General features: G+C 35.9%; 1 protein-coding gene across 3 annotated transcripts in view; it reads right to left on the minus strand.

Moving 5' to 3' along the window:
- Window positions 1–347: 347 nt before the first annotated feature.
- Window positions 348–18,979, minus strand: part of LOC102301639 (zinc finger protein 638) — a 36,468-nt gene continuing 17,836 nt past the window's right edge. For 2 of the 3 annotated variants that reach the window (XM_005952145.3, XM_042216835.1), the window contains 24 exons: window positions 18,794–18,892; window positions 18,637–18,698; window positions 17,119–17,779; window positions 15,557–15,706; window positions 14,847–14,975; window positions 14,168–14,206; window positions 13,640–13,768; window positions 13,429–13,555; window positions 12,512–12,682; window positions 12,400–12,434; window positions 9,136–9,291; window positions 8,904–9,038; window positions 8,443–8,481; window positions 8,205–8,345; window positions 7,385–7,473; window positions 7,248–7,271; window positions 6,435–6,567; window positions 4,144–6,279; window positions 3,995–4,055; window positions 3,231–3,344; window positions 2,870–3,148; window positions 2,430–2,546; window positions 2,207–2,328; window positions 348–2,125 (listed from right to left, as the gene is read on the minus strand). In XM_005952145.3, coding sequence (XP_005952207.1) covers window positions 2,051–2,125; window positions 2,207–2,328; window positions 2,430–2,546; window positions 2,870–3,148; window positions 3,231–3,344; window positions 3,995–4,055; window positions 4,144–6,279; window positions 6,435–6,567; window positions 7,248–7,271; window positions 7,385–7,473; window positions 8,205–8,345; window positions 8,443–8,481; window positions 8,904–9,038; window positions 9,136–9,291; window positions 12,400–12,434; window positions 12,512–12,682; window positions 13,429–13,555; window positions 13,640–13,768; window positions 14,168–14,206; window positions 14,847–14,975; window positions 15,557–15,706; window positions 17,119–17,779; window positions 18,637–18,698; window positions 18,794–18,892 — 5,223 coding nt within the window. In that variant the 3' untranslated portion in view covers window positions 348–2,050. The remainder of the gene's footprint in view (window positions 2,126–2,206; window positions 2,329–2,429; window positions 2,547–2,869; window positions 3,149–3,230; window positions 3,345–3,994; window positions 4,056–4,143; window positions 6,280–6,434; window positions 6,568–7,247; window positions 7,272–7,384; window positions 7,474–8,204; window positions 8,346–8,442; window positions 8,482–8,903; window positions 9,039–9,135; window positions 9,292–12,399; window positions 12,435–12,511; window positions 12,683–13,428; window positions 13,556–13,639; window positions 13,769–14,167; window positions 14,207–14,846; window positions 14,976–15,556; window positions 15,707–17,118; window positions 17,780–18,636; window positions 18,699–18,793; window positions 18,893–18,979) is intronic. The other variant, XM_005952146.3, reaches the window with a different exon arrangement.

An 18,979-nucleotide genomic window follows, 5' to 3' on the forward strand; every position in this document is an offset into this window, starting at 1 on the left:
CTGTCACTTATTGAGTCAAGCATGAGCAAATAAGGTGAAGTTACTTTTGTCATATGAGGTCATTCTGAAGAGCTTACTCTGTGCTGCAATAACCCGATGGATACATGGAAAAAAAATAACATTTTATTGTTCAGTGTGCAAGTGCATTTTCATTCTGTTACATTTGAAACACCTGAGTAAATGTCATAACAAAAAAAAAAAAAAATAACATTCCAACTTTTTCTAAAGACACACTTAACATAAATATTTATTTATTATTTCTGTTACTCCAATAGAAATAATAATTTCTGTAAGTCTTCCATTAGGTATTTAGCCCATTTATGCAAATAAATGCTATACTTTTTTTCTACACACTACACTACAATCAGTCTAAAAAGTTGCAGTCTACAAGGCAGATGGATGAAGGCGTGGCTCATATCGCAACCCGTATCATAACACAAAATGTGAATCCTCACGTGGAATTGAAATGCATTTGTTTACTCACCACTTCCTCAGTGGGAGACCGCAGCCTGGTGGCTTAATGATATTAAAAGCTGTAAAGTATCTCCAACATGGCTCCCTCTTCCAGCACAAATATGACAAAATTATACTCGAAAAGTGGAAAACTTATTACCCAGCCAGTCTGCTCAGAAATCATCTAACAGTGAACTCTGACAGAACATCCTCCCACACACAGACACACTCTCTCTTCCCACATGCTCACTCACACTCACACGTGTGGGGTGTTGACCTTGAACTAAATCTTGCATGCCTAACATAAGCGGAGAACACTGCACTGACATGAGTGACATGTTAATTATTGTTTCTTATTGTTATATGTTAATTATTGTGTAACCCAAATATTTTTTCTTTTTCGCAAACACTTTTGAACAAGTTAAGAGACATTACAAAGTTAACAAACATGGACCCCAAGATTAATTTACTGTAAGAAGCAATCTTAACAGCAAAAATTACAATACTGGCAAGATGTATTTTTTCTTAAATCACATTATGACATATCATTAATGTCATCTGAAGGAAAAAAATATTGACCTCACGTCACCACGTTCTCAAGTACAAGTTACATTCACAAAGTTGTGTGTCCATGTCGGCAATAGCCCATCAACCTTTTACGGCAGATTACTATTGCTATTAATGTTACAAACATAAATAATTTTCATATTTCGTAACATATGCTTGAGCCTTTGCTCAAACTGTAATCCAAATGATTATTTAAAAGATAACAGTGTCTGTAATTAATACTAATTATTATTACTGGTATAGTCATACAATGAAAGCAATCAGAATTATTTTTGACCAAATATAAATAACTGGCATAGAAACAGAACCAGCCACCCTAGGCATGTAATCTCTCTAGCGTGTCCTCGGTCAACCCTGAGGCCTCCTCACATCTGAAAACATCTTTATTAAATGCACTCATATTTACACTGTACGTATAGCATTGTAAATAAATCCAAAATAACTTTTGAACACTCATTCGTCCATTGGTCTCTCATCAGCATGTGCAGCATAATAATCAGATTTTGCTGAGCCAGAGTGTAAAAAAATATCTATCTTATTATTTTCTTAAGTAGGCCTATTTTCATTTAGAATACATGGTTCCTGGCCATAAACACACACACATGAAACCATACTTTTATGACAATGTGGTTTTAAACATAGGCAAGGTTATTTACCATAGACACAATTATCTACTGTTAAATTCAAAATGGCTTAAAGAAGTTTAAGGCCTGTGTTATTTCCAGGTTTTCCCGAGACTAGGAACAGAAATATTTTTTTTGGCATTCACTGATTGTAAACTCTAAATCCTTCATGGTCAAACTGTCGACACTGTTATACACTGAGGCGCCTAAAGAAGAACATCTGAAGTAAACAGTCAGAACTGCAGCGCCGTGCCAACAAATCAAAGATGTCACTCCGCAATTTACCTACTTGACAGCTTTGGCTTCTTATCATTTTGCCCTTTATTTCTCAAAGTAAACAAAAATCTAGCTGTCAAAGGAGATAGCGGCCATATTTAAGCATGGGCTAAACAACTACTCATTAACAATTAGACCGAAGAGGAGTCTTGAGACTTTCTCGTTGATGTTCTTGAAGCTGTTTGTCCAACTGTCTGGTGATGTTTCTGAAAAGAAAAAAAAAGGTTATAAAAGGGAAGCAAAACATCTTTTTATCCATTCAGTTTTGTGTATGTGTTTTTGCATACCTGCAGGTTATTGTAATGTCTCTGGCTTCTACAGTGTAGGTCTTTGGCAGTGCTCTCAGCTACATAGAAAACTGAGCACAGGCTACATAAATACCCCGTTTTAGGGACAACATGCTCTTGACCTGATAAGGAACAGAAAAAGGAACAGAACGTTACAAAAAAATAACTGAGTAAATCTCTGGAACTAAACAGATTTTATTTATTATTTGTGTTTGTTTCTCACCGAGTGGGATGCTGGGGTTAAAAGGCGGCAGGTCCAAGTTATCAGTGACACAAGGAGACTGAGAGCGAGATCGCTTTGCTTCAGGTTCGACAAGATCACTTCTTTGTTTCCCAAAAGCTGAAGAAGAAGAAGAAGAAAAAAAACTGTCAACAAATCCTTTAAACCTGTCAACAAATTATTTTGCAGCTATTGCAGAAACTAATTCAAAGGTATTAATTAAAAAAAAAATTGCTTTGTACTGTAACGCTGAAGTATTAACTTTTTTTCCAAACAAAATGACAAATTTCAGTTGTTCCAAATCTTCTGATTATGACAGAAAAAAATACTGGCAACCAGGAAAGCTGCAACTTTATAATTTTATCGACTTCAAAATTGATTTTTAGAATGATGCATTTAAAATCAGCTCGGTGTGAATTGTGAGCGAAAGCAGTTCCTTGAACCTTTACGGGCGGTCCTTCTCTGTCCTTGCTTCTCCTCTCCTAGTCTCTGGCTATCAGCATAGTCAGAGCTGGACTGCTTCCCAGCAGATGTGGTTTCCATACTGGATTGTCTATCTGCTTCCTCCAATTTCCAAATCTCTGTTTGGCCTTCACTTGACAATCCAGACACCACTTGGTCCGGGGATGATAAGAGTGATAAGGAATCAAGTGAAGAGGGAGGCAGTGATTCTGTTCTCTCATCTTTTGTGCTTTCTTGCTTCAATCTAGTAGATTTTCTCACTACAGGAGAAAACAATAAATTCCTTTAGTTTCATGTTGGTCTGACATGACTATGTAACAGATGTAGTTGTTTGTGTGTTACCATGTGTCTGTCTTGTTCTCTTCTTGGCTTGACCGCTTGTCCTGGTTGTTACCACTTTTTCTTTTTCAGCAATCTCCCACAGTTTATCAACCGTTACAAAGCTCCCATTCTCCTCTAATGCATGAAATCAAATAAAGACTCAAATTAAACTTGAAACCTTTTACTTTCATAACAGAAAACACTGTCCTATAGGTGTGCCACAGAGTACTACTCTGGGACTACTATTTTATTTCTGTAAACAAATTATTGTTAATTTTCAGTGAAAATAATGTTTAACTTTATGCTGAAACTGTTATGTATAGTGAAAGAAAGTTTCTGACTTACATTAACTCTAAAAACAGAAATGTTTCGTAGCTCCCAAAACGTTCTCTGAATTTCAATTGCAAGTTACTTTTATTATAATCTCATTTTTCTTCATTTACTTCCATTAGTTTCACATTGCAGATGGCAATAAGAAAAATAATAAGAATAAGCAATACTTTATTTATTCCATATCTGGTAAATTCTTTAAACTGACTTAAAATGCAAAAGTAAAGTAAGATCTTCAAGAAGATCTAGTCTTCCTTTTGGGCTAATTGCCTATGACTTTCCATTAATAAATATGTCAACAATAACCCAGTGTTTAGATAATTAACAGTTATTCAAAGTATCTATCTGGAAGTTTTTGAAATTTCCCTGCAAAAGAAGTCTGGATTTAAATACAGAATATAGCAGACCTGTGCCATCATCCTGTTTGCAGTAAGCAGATCTTGAACTTTTCTCACCTTCATATTTAGTTGCTTTCTCCTCCCCGTCATCACCTGCTTCATCTATAGTCACAAAAGCCTACAACAAGACATGCAAAATATTTTGCATTAAAGTTTAAATTATCACTACAAATAAAAAAGAGCACATGTTTAAAGATCAACTTTACCTCTGGGTTTGAGGACTCCACTGATTGATTATCTTGGCAGTCTGACACAGACGGCAGAGTGCCTTTTTCATCATCTATAGTTGACTCTTCTGTACTCTGGTCTCTGGTAAGCTGATCATCGGCTATCTCATCCTCAACAGAGTCAAGAATTTGATATGTGTCCTCTTCAACAGCTACTTTATCAGACGGATCATCTTTCAGTGGATTTCCTTTTATAGTTACTTTCTTTAGTCTTCCCCTTTTTGCTTTTTCTGTGAGCATAACAGAATCATCCGAGCCCAATATTTTATAAATATCGTCCTCCTCATGTAGGTCTCTTATGAAGTGACTTCTTCTTGTTGGCGTGCTCTCTTTTACAGGTCCTTTCTCTTTTGTCTTTGGAGTTTCCTCCTTGTTTGGCGCCAGTGAATCTCTGGCAGGTGTAGGTCTGCTTCTTGTTTGTATCTTGTCTTTTTTCAAGACTTCTTTGGTTGTTCTTGTCATGATGGTTAGTGGGCCACTAGAAGCCTTGTTCTCAGTGGAGTATAAAATCTCATACTTAGCATCCTCTTTTCCATCACGTTTGTTAAAAGGCTCTGTTAATGTCTTTTTATCATTGTTTCTTCTGACAGACCTTCTTCTACCAGAACTTTCTATAGAAGAGTCATCCTGAATCGATTTATCTTCAACAGAATCTACTATCTCATAGACCATCTCCTCAGCTGCTTTATTGACCTTCTTGACGGTGCTGTCATTTCTCTCAGTCTGGGTCTGTTTCTTTGATGATTTGCCCTTCTCTTCACCCTTAGATGTTCTGTTTTCTGGTCCACTCCTCCTTGGGGATCTATAAACTCTTTTAGCTTCATCATTTTTCTTTGTTCGTTTTACATTCTTGTCAGCTTCTAACTCTGTGTCTGTGGTCACTGGCTCATCTTCCACAGAATCAATTACCTGGAATGAATCATCCTGTTCTTCTATGGCTTCTGTTTTTGATTTAGATACTTGGTCTCTGAGAGTTTCCAGTTTCTGGTTGTCTTCTTGTATTTCAATCTGAGCCTCAATTGAATCCAAAAGCTCAAAGCCTTCTTGTTTAGTGTCATCCACTGAGGAGCCTCTGTTGTCCTGCTTTTCTAAAGTTATTTGCTCAGGATCTTTGGAAACTTTAAAAGATTCTTCTAAAATCAATTCCTCTTTTTCCCCGCTTCCATCTCCACTGGTCCTTGGAGTTTGGTTCCCACTTGAACCCAACACTTCATTTTTATCAGCTGAATCTTTATCAGAATTGTCATCTCCTGTCATTTCCTCAGACAGCTTATTTACTGTGGAACCTTCATCTTTGACCAGATGACTGTCCCCTTCAACTGTAGTTTTTTGGTCTTCTGTAACAATTTCTAACATATGGAGAGAAGCATCTGTTTCCATTTTACTGGAGCCCTCTGTGCAGACCTCATAGTTTCTCTCAAGCAGTCCATGTACTTCCACAAGTCCAACTGAGTCAGTTTCCGTGTCGTTATCTTTGTTCCGGTCTTCAATTATCTGCTTATCACTTTTCTCATTGAGTGAATCAAGGATTTGGTAATTTTCATCATCCCCCTCATCCTCTTGATGTTTGACATTATCCTTTTTCCTGTCTTCTCTTTTGTTTTTCTTCAACTCTTTTGTGTCATCCTTAAAATCGGTTAGATCAGTCTCTACTGTTGCTTCAACAGCTACTGTTGATGCCATCTTTGATGTACAGGTTTTATGATTTAAGGATGAGGAATTTAGCGTTTCTTCTGGAGATTTGAACTTAGGATATGTTTTCCGATCAGGGGAGGCAGGAAGTGGAATCGACAGTGAAGAATGGGTCTTTCTGACCCTAGAAGAAAAGGTGCTTTTCTCAGTGGTTTCAGTCGGCTCAGATAAAGAGGAAAATGAAGAGGCAGAGCTCTTAGAGTCTCTTGAGGACCTTGTTAAGGTCTGTTTTAAGGTAGATGACGCATCTGAGCTTCGCCCTTCTCTTTCCTCTCTGGAGATCTTTTTAGCTAAAGAAGAACGTTTGCGGTTGACATCTTCTTCTGCTATGTCTTCACCAATTTCATCAATAACAACAAAGTCCTCCATGTTGAAATTTTCATCATGTTGCTCTGAAGATACAATTTCATCTACAAAATCATCCTGTCAATGAAAAGAGAGCAAAGAACAAACTCTGAAGCACTAAAATGGTTGGCTTAATAATCACTGCTGAAATACTTTGTGTAACTTCAACATCCTACATCTTATATTGAAATGCAGTTTTAAAAATAAGAAACTTTGCAAATGTTTGCACTAACTTTATCCTCGCTCTGTGTACTGCTTCCTTGAATAGTTCTTGTGAAATTGTGAAATTCAACAAAGTGAGTGTCCAGGTCAGGGTTGGGTGTGTTCTCACTGAAGTCTTGTAGACACTCTTTGAGGCTCTTCAAACTGAAATTAAAATGAAATAAAAAAAAAAAGAAAAAATTATAGTAAAAGCTGTTTAGTTCTCAAAGAATGACTGACTATAAGATGAATTAGTGAAGCAAGAAATGCAACATCCAAGTTCTCAGCTAGTATTCCTGAACAAATAAGAGGTGCGACTTTTTTTTCTCTTTTCATTACTGATTAAATGAATCAGTTAACCTCTCCAAAAGTTGATTCTGTTGATCTGGACATAGCGTTTTCAGAGGTAGTAAAGGTTTCGTCACCCAATCTTATAACACTTTTATACCACTCAGATGAACAGAATCAACTTTTGGAGATTGACATACCTGGATGATTGAGCAGGCATCAAGAAATCATTTAACCTACTTCCAACTGCGCCAAATTATATGAAAAACAAATTTTACTAGACTTTTCTGGTGTAATGTTGTGTTGTAATGCAGTGTAGTTTTTAAAAACATTTGTTCAACCAACAAAAAACTAATGGTATTTAGTTATCCACCCACAGTGGCTCAAATGTTCACTGAATATTTGATGATTCATCCTCACGTGCCTCTAACTAAATTTGAGTTGTTTTTTTGAGATGAACCAGTAATCATACTGAATACAATTTATTACTACTGCTGAGATGTTTCGGCTCCCTAAACAAAAAGACTTAAAGAGTAATTACAGGAAACAATACTCACGATTCAATGCGTCCAACTTTGCTCCTGTATAGGAGAAAAAAAGGAATGGGTTAACTCAAGAATAAGTAAAGACAAGCCCAATCTTATAGACTCTTTTAAATACCGTATTTGTATTTATCTTGCCCTAACAAACATACCAAATCTTGTTCATAGCTATGTAGTCTTTTGAGAAGATATTCTCCAACACTTTTGTTACACCACTGGATTCAGCCATTTCAATGTATATCTGAGGTAGAAGAAGAGAAAGAACCAAAGGAGGAAAAATTAAAACAAGAATAAAATATATGTCTCTAGCCAAATAGGAAGGTATTACAAACACAGGTTTGCTAAAGTAGGTAGGAACATAACATTTGGCAGACAGTCCCGTATTTTTTAATTCTTTAAGAATTAAAATGGATGAATGAAATTTAAGAGCAGCAAAATTATTTTGCTCATCATGTTTTTTGTTGACACATTATTCTTCCTCTTGCAGCATTAAAAATCAGAACTTTCAACAATCTTTCATTTTGTGCATGCTGTCACAGCATTATTACGTTGAGAAGAACTGCTGGTCTCTTATGCAGAAAAAACGGACAATTTCCTAAAGGTGCATTTGCAGAGGTGTTCAGTACCACAAAACCCTTTGCACAAATTTTTCCAAACCAAATGGATTCAAATTGGTCTCAATAAGATGCTAATAATCCTTAAGCTTACGTACTTTTGCCTATCAAAAATGTGTAACAATTAATTAAAATATGATGAGGTTCTAGGTCACATTTATGCACCCTTATAATGTAGTTCGCATCACAGGTTTCACCAGCTTTACTGATTTACCTTTTTGAAAATTACATTTAGGACTTTCTGAATATTTTACAGCTGGTTTGAACAAAACACAGCAGAAAAAGATCTGCAGACACTGTCAATCGCTGTGCTCTACACTAAAATGTAAAATAAATGCTACTGTTTGAACTATTGTACCCTGTTGGCAAGCGGCAGGAATCTGACAAAAGAAGCAAAGGATGCCACCACATCCATGACCATTGTGACAAGGGACATCAGCATTTCAGTGGTCTCCACACACAGCAGTCGCTCCTCCAGAGAGTCTGAATCTGGAACGTGCTGAAAAACAACCAAGAGTTGTTGTGAAGGATGTGGGAAAAACAAAAAACTGCAGCTTTACATCAAAACAGATTTATTCAGGTGACGAGAGACTTACAGCATTGCTCCATTGCATCATGGTTCTGTACATTGTCTCCTGAGAAAAAATTAAATGACAAATGTTAAAATTTTAAAGAAAAATGTTATCGCGTATTGTTTTTAAATTCATAAATATACAACCAAACTTGTGATCAGAGTAATTTCTAAAGGGTGAAGAATAAATGTAAGATTTTGTTTCATAATTAAACCTTATTTAATGCCGATTCGTGCATTATGCATTTATTGACAATTACTGACACTTATCGACGGATTATTAAAGTTCAGTCTCTGACAAAAAAACAAAAACAAAAACTTTAATAAAAAAATAAAACAAAAAAATAAATATCTTGGTATTAAAATGTGACAAAGTATCATTTAAGTAGGATCAATTATAGTATCCAAAATTCCAAAATGTGGGTTTGCTTGGGAAAAGCAGGATGGTATCGTGTTGATCAGTTAAGCTTTCTCCAGTTTCCATACCTGACTGGTCCCAGGATGCATGTCCTGTAACACAAAATGGATGTCGAGCACCCGGCCTCCAACAGAAATTGGATTTTTAATGTGATCTTGGACAAAATCACAGCACGCATTCCAGTCACTGAAAAACACAAAAGCCTGGAGGCAATTCAAGAAGGAAAGATTAAAGACCATGACAAAGTTCTATAAATGTATAAATATCTGTTTGTATCAGTCTGCAGCTGCTACTCCTTACCCTCCTCTGCAGAGGTATTACTATCAAGTTGTAGAACAGTACAGTATCCAGGAAATAATGCTGCACCAGCATGGTGACGTCCTCGTACTTGTAGTTTTCTTCTGGCAAACCAGTCAACATGATTGTGGAGAACCTGGAACCTTGAGGCTGAGCTTTCTACAAGACACAAGATTCAAAATCAAAAGAATCTTGAGGGTTAAAGGAAAATAAGAACTGTAACACCTGTACAATATACTGCCTTTGATGAATGGGTTACATTTCCACCCAGTGTGTGTTTGCACATCAGATATAATTTTGCTAACTTCCTATGCACAGTGGTTGCCAATGGTTAGTTTGGAATATTAAAAGTTACTCGCTCCAAGTTTGGGTCAACTTTAACAATTCAAGACAGTAATTTGCCATGTGAGATAGCGTGCAGGTTCTGTAATATGAGAGCCATAGCCAGCATTAACTAATATAAGCCCTGGTCTCCAGGGGAAAAAAAAGTGTATTATCCATATGAGCATTGAAAGGTGTTGGCTGTTGCCACCTTGTCACAAAATAGTACTGTGTCTAAAAAGTCTGTTATTGCTTTAAACGTGAAAAAGATTTTTTTGAGATTGTTTGTAGTTTATACTAATGATGGCAACTTTTCTGCAAACACTCGCCTTTGACTAACCAAGTGGTAATGACGCTTTAAAAAGTATCATGTAAACTTTAAACAGAGACCATTCCTTTCAAAGTAAAAGTCCTGCCTTGCAACTGCAACCAACATGTTTCATAGTTTCATTATGACTACTAGTAAGGGTCAAGTGTTTGTATATACTCCACATATACTACAGGCAACTGTGGCAATTCATTACCAACAAAAGAAATCACAAGGAAGTATTTTTTATGTGGCACTTGTGGAATTGAACAAATTATTTTACCGCTACAATATGATCTACAGCATTAGCATTGCCTTAACAATATAACAGATAGCTTTAAGAGGGCCTTCAGATGTTTAAACAAACAGGCAACATATTAACCTTTATTCCAGGTGCAGTTATAACTATTTGTACAAATTGAGTTAGAGCTATGGAAGGATTGCCTACAAGCTTACAAAACATACATGACTCAAGTTATTCATTATTATCTTTTATTCATTTATATCTTTTTTTAATTAAGCTTTGAGTAGTAGCATTTGATTAAAGCATTTATTCAATATATTCCGTATATAGTTTCAGTTAGATTGTTATACATATGAGAGTGGCTTCTGTCTGGTAAAAGGTTGTGAGCTTTAGTTGGTGAGGTGAGAGGTGAGACAGAGTGCAATTGAGGTCGAGACACACACACACACACACACACACACACACACACACACACACACACACACACACACACAGTAGGTAGAATCATATTTAGGTAAGAGTTCAGATATATTTCGCTTGTAACTGCATTTTGTGCCTGCATAAGTGACACTTTGTTGCAGGACGTGCGTCTGATGTTCCAGATATAAGCGAGAGCAAGATGAGCTACAGGAAACACCTGGCGTGGAGACGGAGACAATGTTCTTTTCAAACTGTGTCAAAAGTCATTGACAGAACGTTTGTGGTTTTAACTTATGCATGTGTTGTATCTGCTTAACGCAAGAGGGGGCGTAATAATTAGGGCTGGGTATCGTCACTGATTTCTAGAATCGATTCAATTCCGATTCACAAGGTCCCGAATCGATTCGATCCACGATTCGATTTAATTCGATTGATTCAATTCAATTCAATTTGAATCTGGGAAATTTTGACAGTCAGAAATATTATGATTCAGATCAGTACATTTACATATTTTTGTATCAAGAAAAAGGAAGCTGACACACGCAAGACTTTATCAAAGGTGTGAGCATCACAGCAGATGCCTTTGTGTCAAAGTACCTGAGGATAAAACACAGAAAAACATGAAGGTGATTTTCCTGGCCTGGGATTTTATAAAAATTTTCTGCAGTACATCAAAAACGAAAGAAAACCATTAATCAACACATGAACATTGCCTCTGGAGTTACAGCGGTTTTATTAGAGACACGGCTAAGCGTTTTGCATAATTTAAAAAAGTTTAAATTTGTTCAGTATTGAACGGCAGAAATTAGGTTTTCTTTTCGGAAGTATATATATTAAAAAAAAAAAAAAAACGTCGGCCGACAGCGCTGTAAACAACGGTAGACTTGTGCGTAACAAGCAAGCAAATAATGCAGAAAATAGATTTTTAGATGGGAAACTGTTCTTGAAGTACAGAGAGAGAGGGAGAGAGAGCTGTGCATCGTGATCAAAGCAAAACAGTAAAAGTCAGAGTGAATACATGACGATGTTTATGTGAATCTTCTTTTGCTGCTGGTTCAGTCAATATTGTTTGGAGAGAGATAAAACTAACAGCTTTAGAATCGGCACATAAAGGGCGTAAACACAAAGCACCGACCCGCCGACAGATCAGAATCAGCGAGCTGTCGGCTTTCAGCCCCGACCGTGAGAAAGGCGACATCTAACTGATTCTGAACCGCGGGTTGTGCTGTGTGTTTAAGTCTATGTGCAGAATCCCTGTACCTGCTCTCATTTATTGTCTTAGCTGTTTGGTGGTTGTTGAAATTTTGTGAGATTTCACCAGATTCTGGCATTTCGGGCAAAATAAATTTATATTAAAAAATCGATTCAGGATTTTAATGAATCGATTTTACGTTATCCAAGCCAGAATCGATTTTACGTTATCCAAGCCAGAATCGATTTTAATCGATAAATCGATTATAAAAACCCATCCCTAGTAATAATACCCTGATGCTATAAAACAACTGCTTGTGTATTGTTAGGAGGAGATCGACGCTGATTGTGTAAGTGTTCATCTCCCCACGTGTGTGTTCATTAAAATCATCGTTTGACCTAACCCTCCTGGACCAGTGTTGTTTTGTATCCCTCCTCAATACTTGAATCCATAACACACTGTATACTTTCCTGTGACTGATTCTACTTAGCAACTGTCTGCAACCTCCAGGAACATTGACCAACCAGTGAGGCAATACACATATTTCCTAGGGACCGATGGATACCAAGGGTTCCCTATCAGTCTTAAAGCCTGTGTGACTGAGGCCTTAGACAGGACAAGCTTCATTAACATCAGGAAGTCAGGAAAGATCAAATTTTTTATGTTGTGTTAATCCATTTTAAAAAAAAATCAAAAAGAAAAACAAGAGTTTGAGACTTGTTAAAATGTGCACATTTAATATAAAATTAAATCAAAATTGATGATATGAGAAGACAAGCTTACCTCAATGTCATTTAGTCCATTGACAGTCAAAAAATCTAGTAATGAAAAATGAATATAGTCACAGTCACTTACACACTGGATATAAATTATGTGTTTCAACCGTTTCTCTCACCTGGGATGATGAACCAAGGGGAGACGGTAGGGAACACAAAGGGATAAGTGGTCATCGTGACCCAAAATGGTGAAGTGCTGCCCTGTGGAACACCAAAATTTGCTGTTGGGACAACTGCCCCTTCAGTAACATTCTTGGTGTCTGGCAATGCTTTGGATGCCAGTCTGGGTGCTGCACAAGCAAAAATAAAGTGACTGTAAAATTATCTGAAGAATTGCAAAAACATTGGTTCACAATAGCTGTGTTTTAGTTTCCTTTGTGACAATTATGCTGCGATTATTACCATCACTCTATGGCTTTAGTTTGTTGTTGCTGCTGCTAATCAAATGGTTTCTTTTCCCTTAATGCTCATTATATGTAACTTCAAATTCAACTGGCAAGATACCAAAGACCAAACTCCCTCTGTTGCATCTAGAGGGAGATCCAGAGTCAATTTAGGCGACCGCACACAAAAAAAAAAAAAAAAAAAAAAAAAAAAAAAGATAAAATGCCTTTAAGTATATTATATATTAAATATCTCAGAGTTCTGAAGTTAAAGTTATATTTCTGAATTTGAAAAGAAGTCTTGATTAACCCAGTTGTTGTTTTTTTCAGCAGCCCTAATTCTCTTTTGAACTTATCAATGTGTGCACATTTATCATTGCTTTTTACTTTCAATTAGGCTTGGGTTAAAATATAACAAATTAATAATTATGAGCATTACGAATGAAAATACTTGCCCAAATGAATCACAAACACAAAATAACTGATAAAAATTTGTAAAACATTATTTTTAACAGTAAGCTAAATTTTTGCTAAACTTTATTTAACCACATGTTACCTATGTTTATTGTACTGTGCTACCTAAATTTGTTACAACTTTTGCAAAGTGCAACTTATGTGTATTTTTCTTATTGTCATAAAAAACAAATACTTACGTTGTGATGTGCTTTCAATTCGTGGTATTTTCAACCTGTACACCGTGTGGCAAAAGCCCCGTCTGAGGAGGCTGTACCAAACTCCGAGTCGATCAGCATCATAAATTGAATTAAATTCGACAAACACCTGGATAACACATAAAAATATTGGAGATAAGATGCACAGAATTCGCCTAAACATGAATGTCTAGGTAAGTGTGTGTGTGTATACCTTGTTGAGGAAAGGCAGATAGTTTTTCACAGAATCAATCTTTTTCAAAGCTTTTCTGAGATCCTTGGCTTCCCTTTGTGAGATGTTCTTGATGTAGATTATTGCTGATCCATCATCAGTCATCTCCTGCTTCGAGAAAAGGTACATTTTCAAACTAACCAGAGACACACATACATCAGTACTACTTCTCTCCAACTAAACACGACTGCTGATGGTTTCCAAAGGTTTTAGCACAAATAAAATATTTTTACGTTCCCATGATATCGTGATAGAAAGATCAAAAGTATTTCATACATTTCAAAAACTTTTAATGACAAATAAATCAAATGCATGCAAATGCATGTAAACATGTATTTATTTATTTATTTGAAAATTAAACAAATTGTATGAAAAACAAAATTTCTGCCACTTCTAAAACTTTTATCCATGGTTTTATAGATTTAATGTGATAAATTGTAAACCACCAGCAGTAATTTTAATTCACATTTAAAAAAAAAAAAAAGAGTAATTTAATACTATATTACTTACATAAGGCAATTTTTTCATGATAGATTTATAAAATCCAAACTGAAAGAAACAAAAGGTAGATGGTGGCAATGGTAAATATCCAGCTAATGTAAAAAACGAACAAACTTCAGATTCAGTGCATTGAAAATACAATTTTTTTTATTTATTTTGTTTTATTTCACAATTTTAAATTGTGAAATAAAACATATTACTGACATTACTTTCTATACTACTTTCTGATTGTAATATATTAATTGAAATCTATATGGCCTAAACAATGTTTTTTGTTTTGTTTTTTTTATAAATGAGATGGCTGAGCTATTACCCTAAGTTATCAAAGCATGACAAAAATCTTATTCTTAGGTTGATTAGGTGTCTTCTCCTGTTTTTACATTTATATCTTTTTTTAAACCAGATTTTCGGACTCTCAACTTTGCTCAGGCACTACATGAACCCAGACTGAAAAGGTCACACCTAGTTCTACTGATAGACACCATACATTTGTTAATGAAATTTGATTCTGCTCAATGCTTTGAAAAACAGATATAAAATTACTTTCAGTCTAACTTCCTTTAAATAAGAACCATAGAACCAAACCATGGGATGAAGGTCACGGATAATTTATATAAATGCTTTGTTTTAAAATTACATTTTTTAAATGTTGCAATAATAATTAGCAGTATTTTACACTTCTGCTTACTGGATTCATTGGAAGGGCGTAGCTCAAGGGCTTCAAATGAAGTGCAGACTTATTGAGAACAAAGCTGATCTTCTTTGTGGCTCTGATGATGTTTTGCATGTCTTGCACAGTAGGCATGAGCACAAAGGCCTAAAAAGAAAATTTAGAAAACACATTAATTAGTATTCTAATCAGCTACAAGCTCTGATAAAGGAACAAGGAGAGATACAGCCAAAAGAAGTGAAAGTAAAAAAGAAAGTTTCCCAAGTCCTATGAAAAACTAAGTAAACCCTTGGTGCTTTTATAGGAATTAAGAGTACAAGTAGCACTCAGGTGCTGCTAAACAAAAGTGTTTGATTAAATCATATCACTAATTGGAAGCATTTCTATAAAGTAAAAGTTTATAAAGATTTTACAGGTAGAAGTAAAGAAAAGAAAAGACGGTATTGCAATGACAGCGCCAATGCCCAGACCTTAATCGGATCGAAATGCTGTGGAGGGACTCTAAGAGAGCTGTGCATAAATTAAATTTCTATGAACAGTATTAAGGTTGTAAATAAGAGTGGGCCAAAATTCTTCCAAAACAATGTGAGAGACTGATAGTCATAGAGAAAGTAACTACTTCAGGTTATTTCTGCTAAATCATAGGGTTTACTTCATATATGAAAGGATTCCTGTGAAAACTTGTCGAATGTCTGTATATGCAGAGCATTAATAAACCTGGTGCCTACCATGCGCATCTGAGGACTAACGTAGATGTTTTCGTCCAAATATTGAAATCCGAATGGGATGAGTAGATTGGCAACCTCCTCTTCTGTGTAGCAGTCAGCATATTCATCATATTTTGGCAGGTAGGTGATTAACAACACTTTATTTGTAAACTGGAAAAAAAGTGATGGTTTGGGTGATTTTAGATTTTTAGATTAAAAAAAGTTGGCATATTAATTTTTTTTTACATTAGTACAAAAATACATAAATCCAGGTCTGTTTAAAAAAAATAATCACTCCCATTTGTAAAAGCTTTACATTACTTGTACACTCTTCATTGTTTACTCTTATGTTGTTTTCCATCTCCGTATTGAGTAAGTAATGAAGGGATATTGTGACGTAATTATATAGACCATAAAGTTGGGGTAGGTGTAATGAGAGTAATGTGTTTGCAGTAATGAGTAGAGGATGGAAACGCTTTTAGGTTTCACGACAGAGGTAACCAGTGCTACAAAAAGCATCTGCAAAGATATAATAGTGTCTCAAAGGTCAAAGGAGTGTTACTCCTGGGACCAACTTGGAATTTGCCTGCGTAATGTAAGCTACATTGGTACATAAGGTAGATTGTACTGGACAAGACTGTCTATGTCAGTCTGTGAATCTAAATCTATCCCTCTAGAAGACAATGAACCTTTCATAATGCGATTGTTAAGAGGACTATAAAATATTTAAGCATAATACGAATTAAATGACACCTGTTTTCATTTAATTGGAACACAGGTGGATAAATTGACTAAAAAAAAAGCTCAGTATTAACGTTATCTATAGTGCAACTGGCATTAATTACAGTGCTTAAGGATTGATGGTGCTGAAACATCCAGTGGCGTCAGCCTTATTGATGTATGACAATGTAGGGGTAATACATTAGACTCTAGACTTCAGCTTTTGATATTAGCAGATTGCCAGATTTTGGATAGAAAACGCCGAATTGGGTGATTGTTTGCTTTCCAATTTCTTAGGTTTTATTACTACTCTGTTAGTAGTTAGCAAATGTTTGCAAACAAGCTGCTATCTGTCATTCAAACTGCACCAATCTGCTACCTATAGGGAAATTGTAAAGAGGTTTTGAGTCAGCACACTCATTGCAGCTGATTTCACCAGGGACCACTCACAAAGTAGTAGTGGAATAAATTTCCCTTGTGAGCATGTTTTATTTATTTATTTATACTATCTGTGCTCAGTGGTTATATCATATCCAATATAGCGGACAACTCTTAGGCTGTCCAAATGATCTCATTTGAGAAACCTGATAACTCTTCTTTCAGAAGCCCATAATACCATGATAAGTCCCATAATAATAGCCCATAATAAGTTGTAAGGTCTTTAAAAACCTGTTGATAACCTGTATATTACTACACTTCACACTATTTAGGGTATTTTCTTTGAGTGTCATCTAAGAATGACGAGAGTGAATGTGATTGAACCAATGTATTAAAGAACGAGATGCAACTCCTAACATATTTGTAAAATGGGAGCACATGTTTGAAACTTCGTGATGAATGTAAGTGCTTTAGAGAAAACTTACATTTGGTCTTAGTGCTTTCCTAAAACCTGAACAAGCTGAAGTGAACTTTGTGTACATTTCATCCAGCTTCTCCCCAACAGTCAGGGAGGTAACAGTGGAGTCTCCTGTATTTCCAGACTTCAGTGGTTCTGTGTCTGTTGCCTCAACATTGGCTTTGGTGAAATCCTCCTGCTGCATCATCTCATTGGATGTTAAACTTGTTGTTGCACCAACCTTGTCTTTGTCGTCAGATACCACTGCAGATTCTTGGGCTGCCGTAATCGAGCCCGTTTCTGCTTCAGAAGCCACCACTGAGCACCAGCTTAGCTGAGAGATGGTTTCTGTGACTTTGTTTGGTTCAGTAACGTTCGTGTTTGTAAATGTTTCCACCTGGCCTGACTCAGTAGGTGCAACCACAGATTCAATAGCACTGGTTTCACATTCACTGGACTCAACTGTTTTTTCAGAGCCACCATTGTGAGGCAGAACTGAACTTCTGAATGGAAGTTTTGAAGCTGCTTCTTTTGCCTCAACCAACTCCACTCGTCTTATTGCAGGCACATTACTGTTTTTTGCTGTTTTCATTTTTTTTGAAGAAAATGAGACCAACAGAGAGGTAATCCTTCCTGTGGAAGTGGATTCAGTGGTTTGAGGTGCAATAATACCAAACTTGGAAGATTCACTGTGAAGGAAACATGTAAATGGAAAAAAAATGAGACAAAAATAGAGAAATACAAGGAAATGTTTTGAATGATACGGTCAACTCTGTCAGACAGTCCTTCCTTTGTAAGGCTTTATATCCAAACATATGATTTGCGATCAAACATTTCTGGGAATCAGCAAATAAAATAAAGTATACCTGATTTAAATTTGTTTGTTAGGTGTGTATGGACTGCTGATTTCAGATTACTAAGTGGAAGTCCCATTCAGTCCACTTGCTTTGTGCCTCTGCTTCACTACTCCGGTGTTTTAAAAAGTAACAATTAAAACCTAAATTTAACTTTGGGGAAGTGTATGAAGTTGCAAGGAGCCACATCTAAAAGTCAGAGTTAACAGTAAAGAAATCCCCAACTATTGGATGGCCCCCCAATGAAAAAAACACAACAGTGGGACGGAAGAACTTCCTTTTAACAAGAAGAAACCTTCAACAGATCCAGGCTCAGTGAAGGGCAGCCATCTGGTGCTGTTAGGGCTGAGGTCTGATTTGTAATTTTTAAAGACTGATAACTTTTTGATGGCACCTTCTTATACCTGCAGAGTTTATGCTAAACAAACTGTGATCTAAGTTAATAATACTGATTCCTTCCTGTGATTAAAATAAACTTTAAGCACTTTTGGACTAAATATTGATTGTAATAAGGTACAAGTTAAAAAGGAGGTACAGCAACTACAGCAAATTCTAATTATATTGAATCAAACAAATTAATTTTTTCCCCTCTCACAGAGGACACAAAATGCCACTGGTATAGATGAATATTCATAATTATGGGGGGAAAGAAAAAAAAAAAAAAAAAAAAGTACATGTGAGGCATGTCTTACTGCTGAGGGCGCTTCTTTTGCTCTGTTGTACAAGTTAGAAGAGGTCTCTTAGAAACAGCATCCTTTAAAAAAAAAAAAAAGATTTATTTTGGATTACTCTGATTACTGATTGTGCATACTCTCAAATTAAAGACAAATAAAGATAGAGGTTAAATACCTTTCCTTTCACAACAGCGACTTGCACTCCTTTCACACTGAGTTTCTTCATTTTTCTCAATTTTTCAGCATCTTCCTCCTTCTCAAAACACGCGACTGCCTATATATAAACATCCAAGATGATCGCTTACTACAATTATGAACATCAGCTCACAACGTATTCACTAACAAATTCCTAAATTTAAAA

The sequence above is a fragment of the Haplochromis burtoni genome, unplaced genomic scaffold (genome assembly GCF_018398535.1).
Source record: "Haplochromis burtoni strain Fernald_Lab_line unplaced genomic scaffold, NCSU_Asbu1 Contig_1280, whole genome shotgun sequence".
NCBI classification, from domain to species: Eukaryota; Metazoa; Chordata; class Actinopteri; order Cichliformes; family Cichlidae; genus Haplochromis; species Haplochromis burtoni.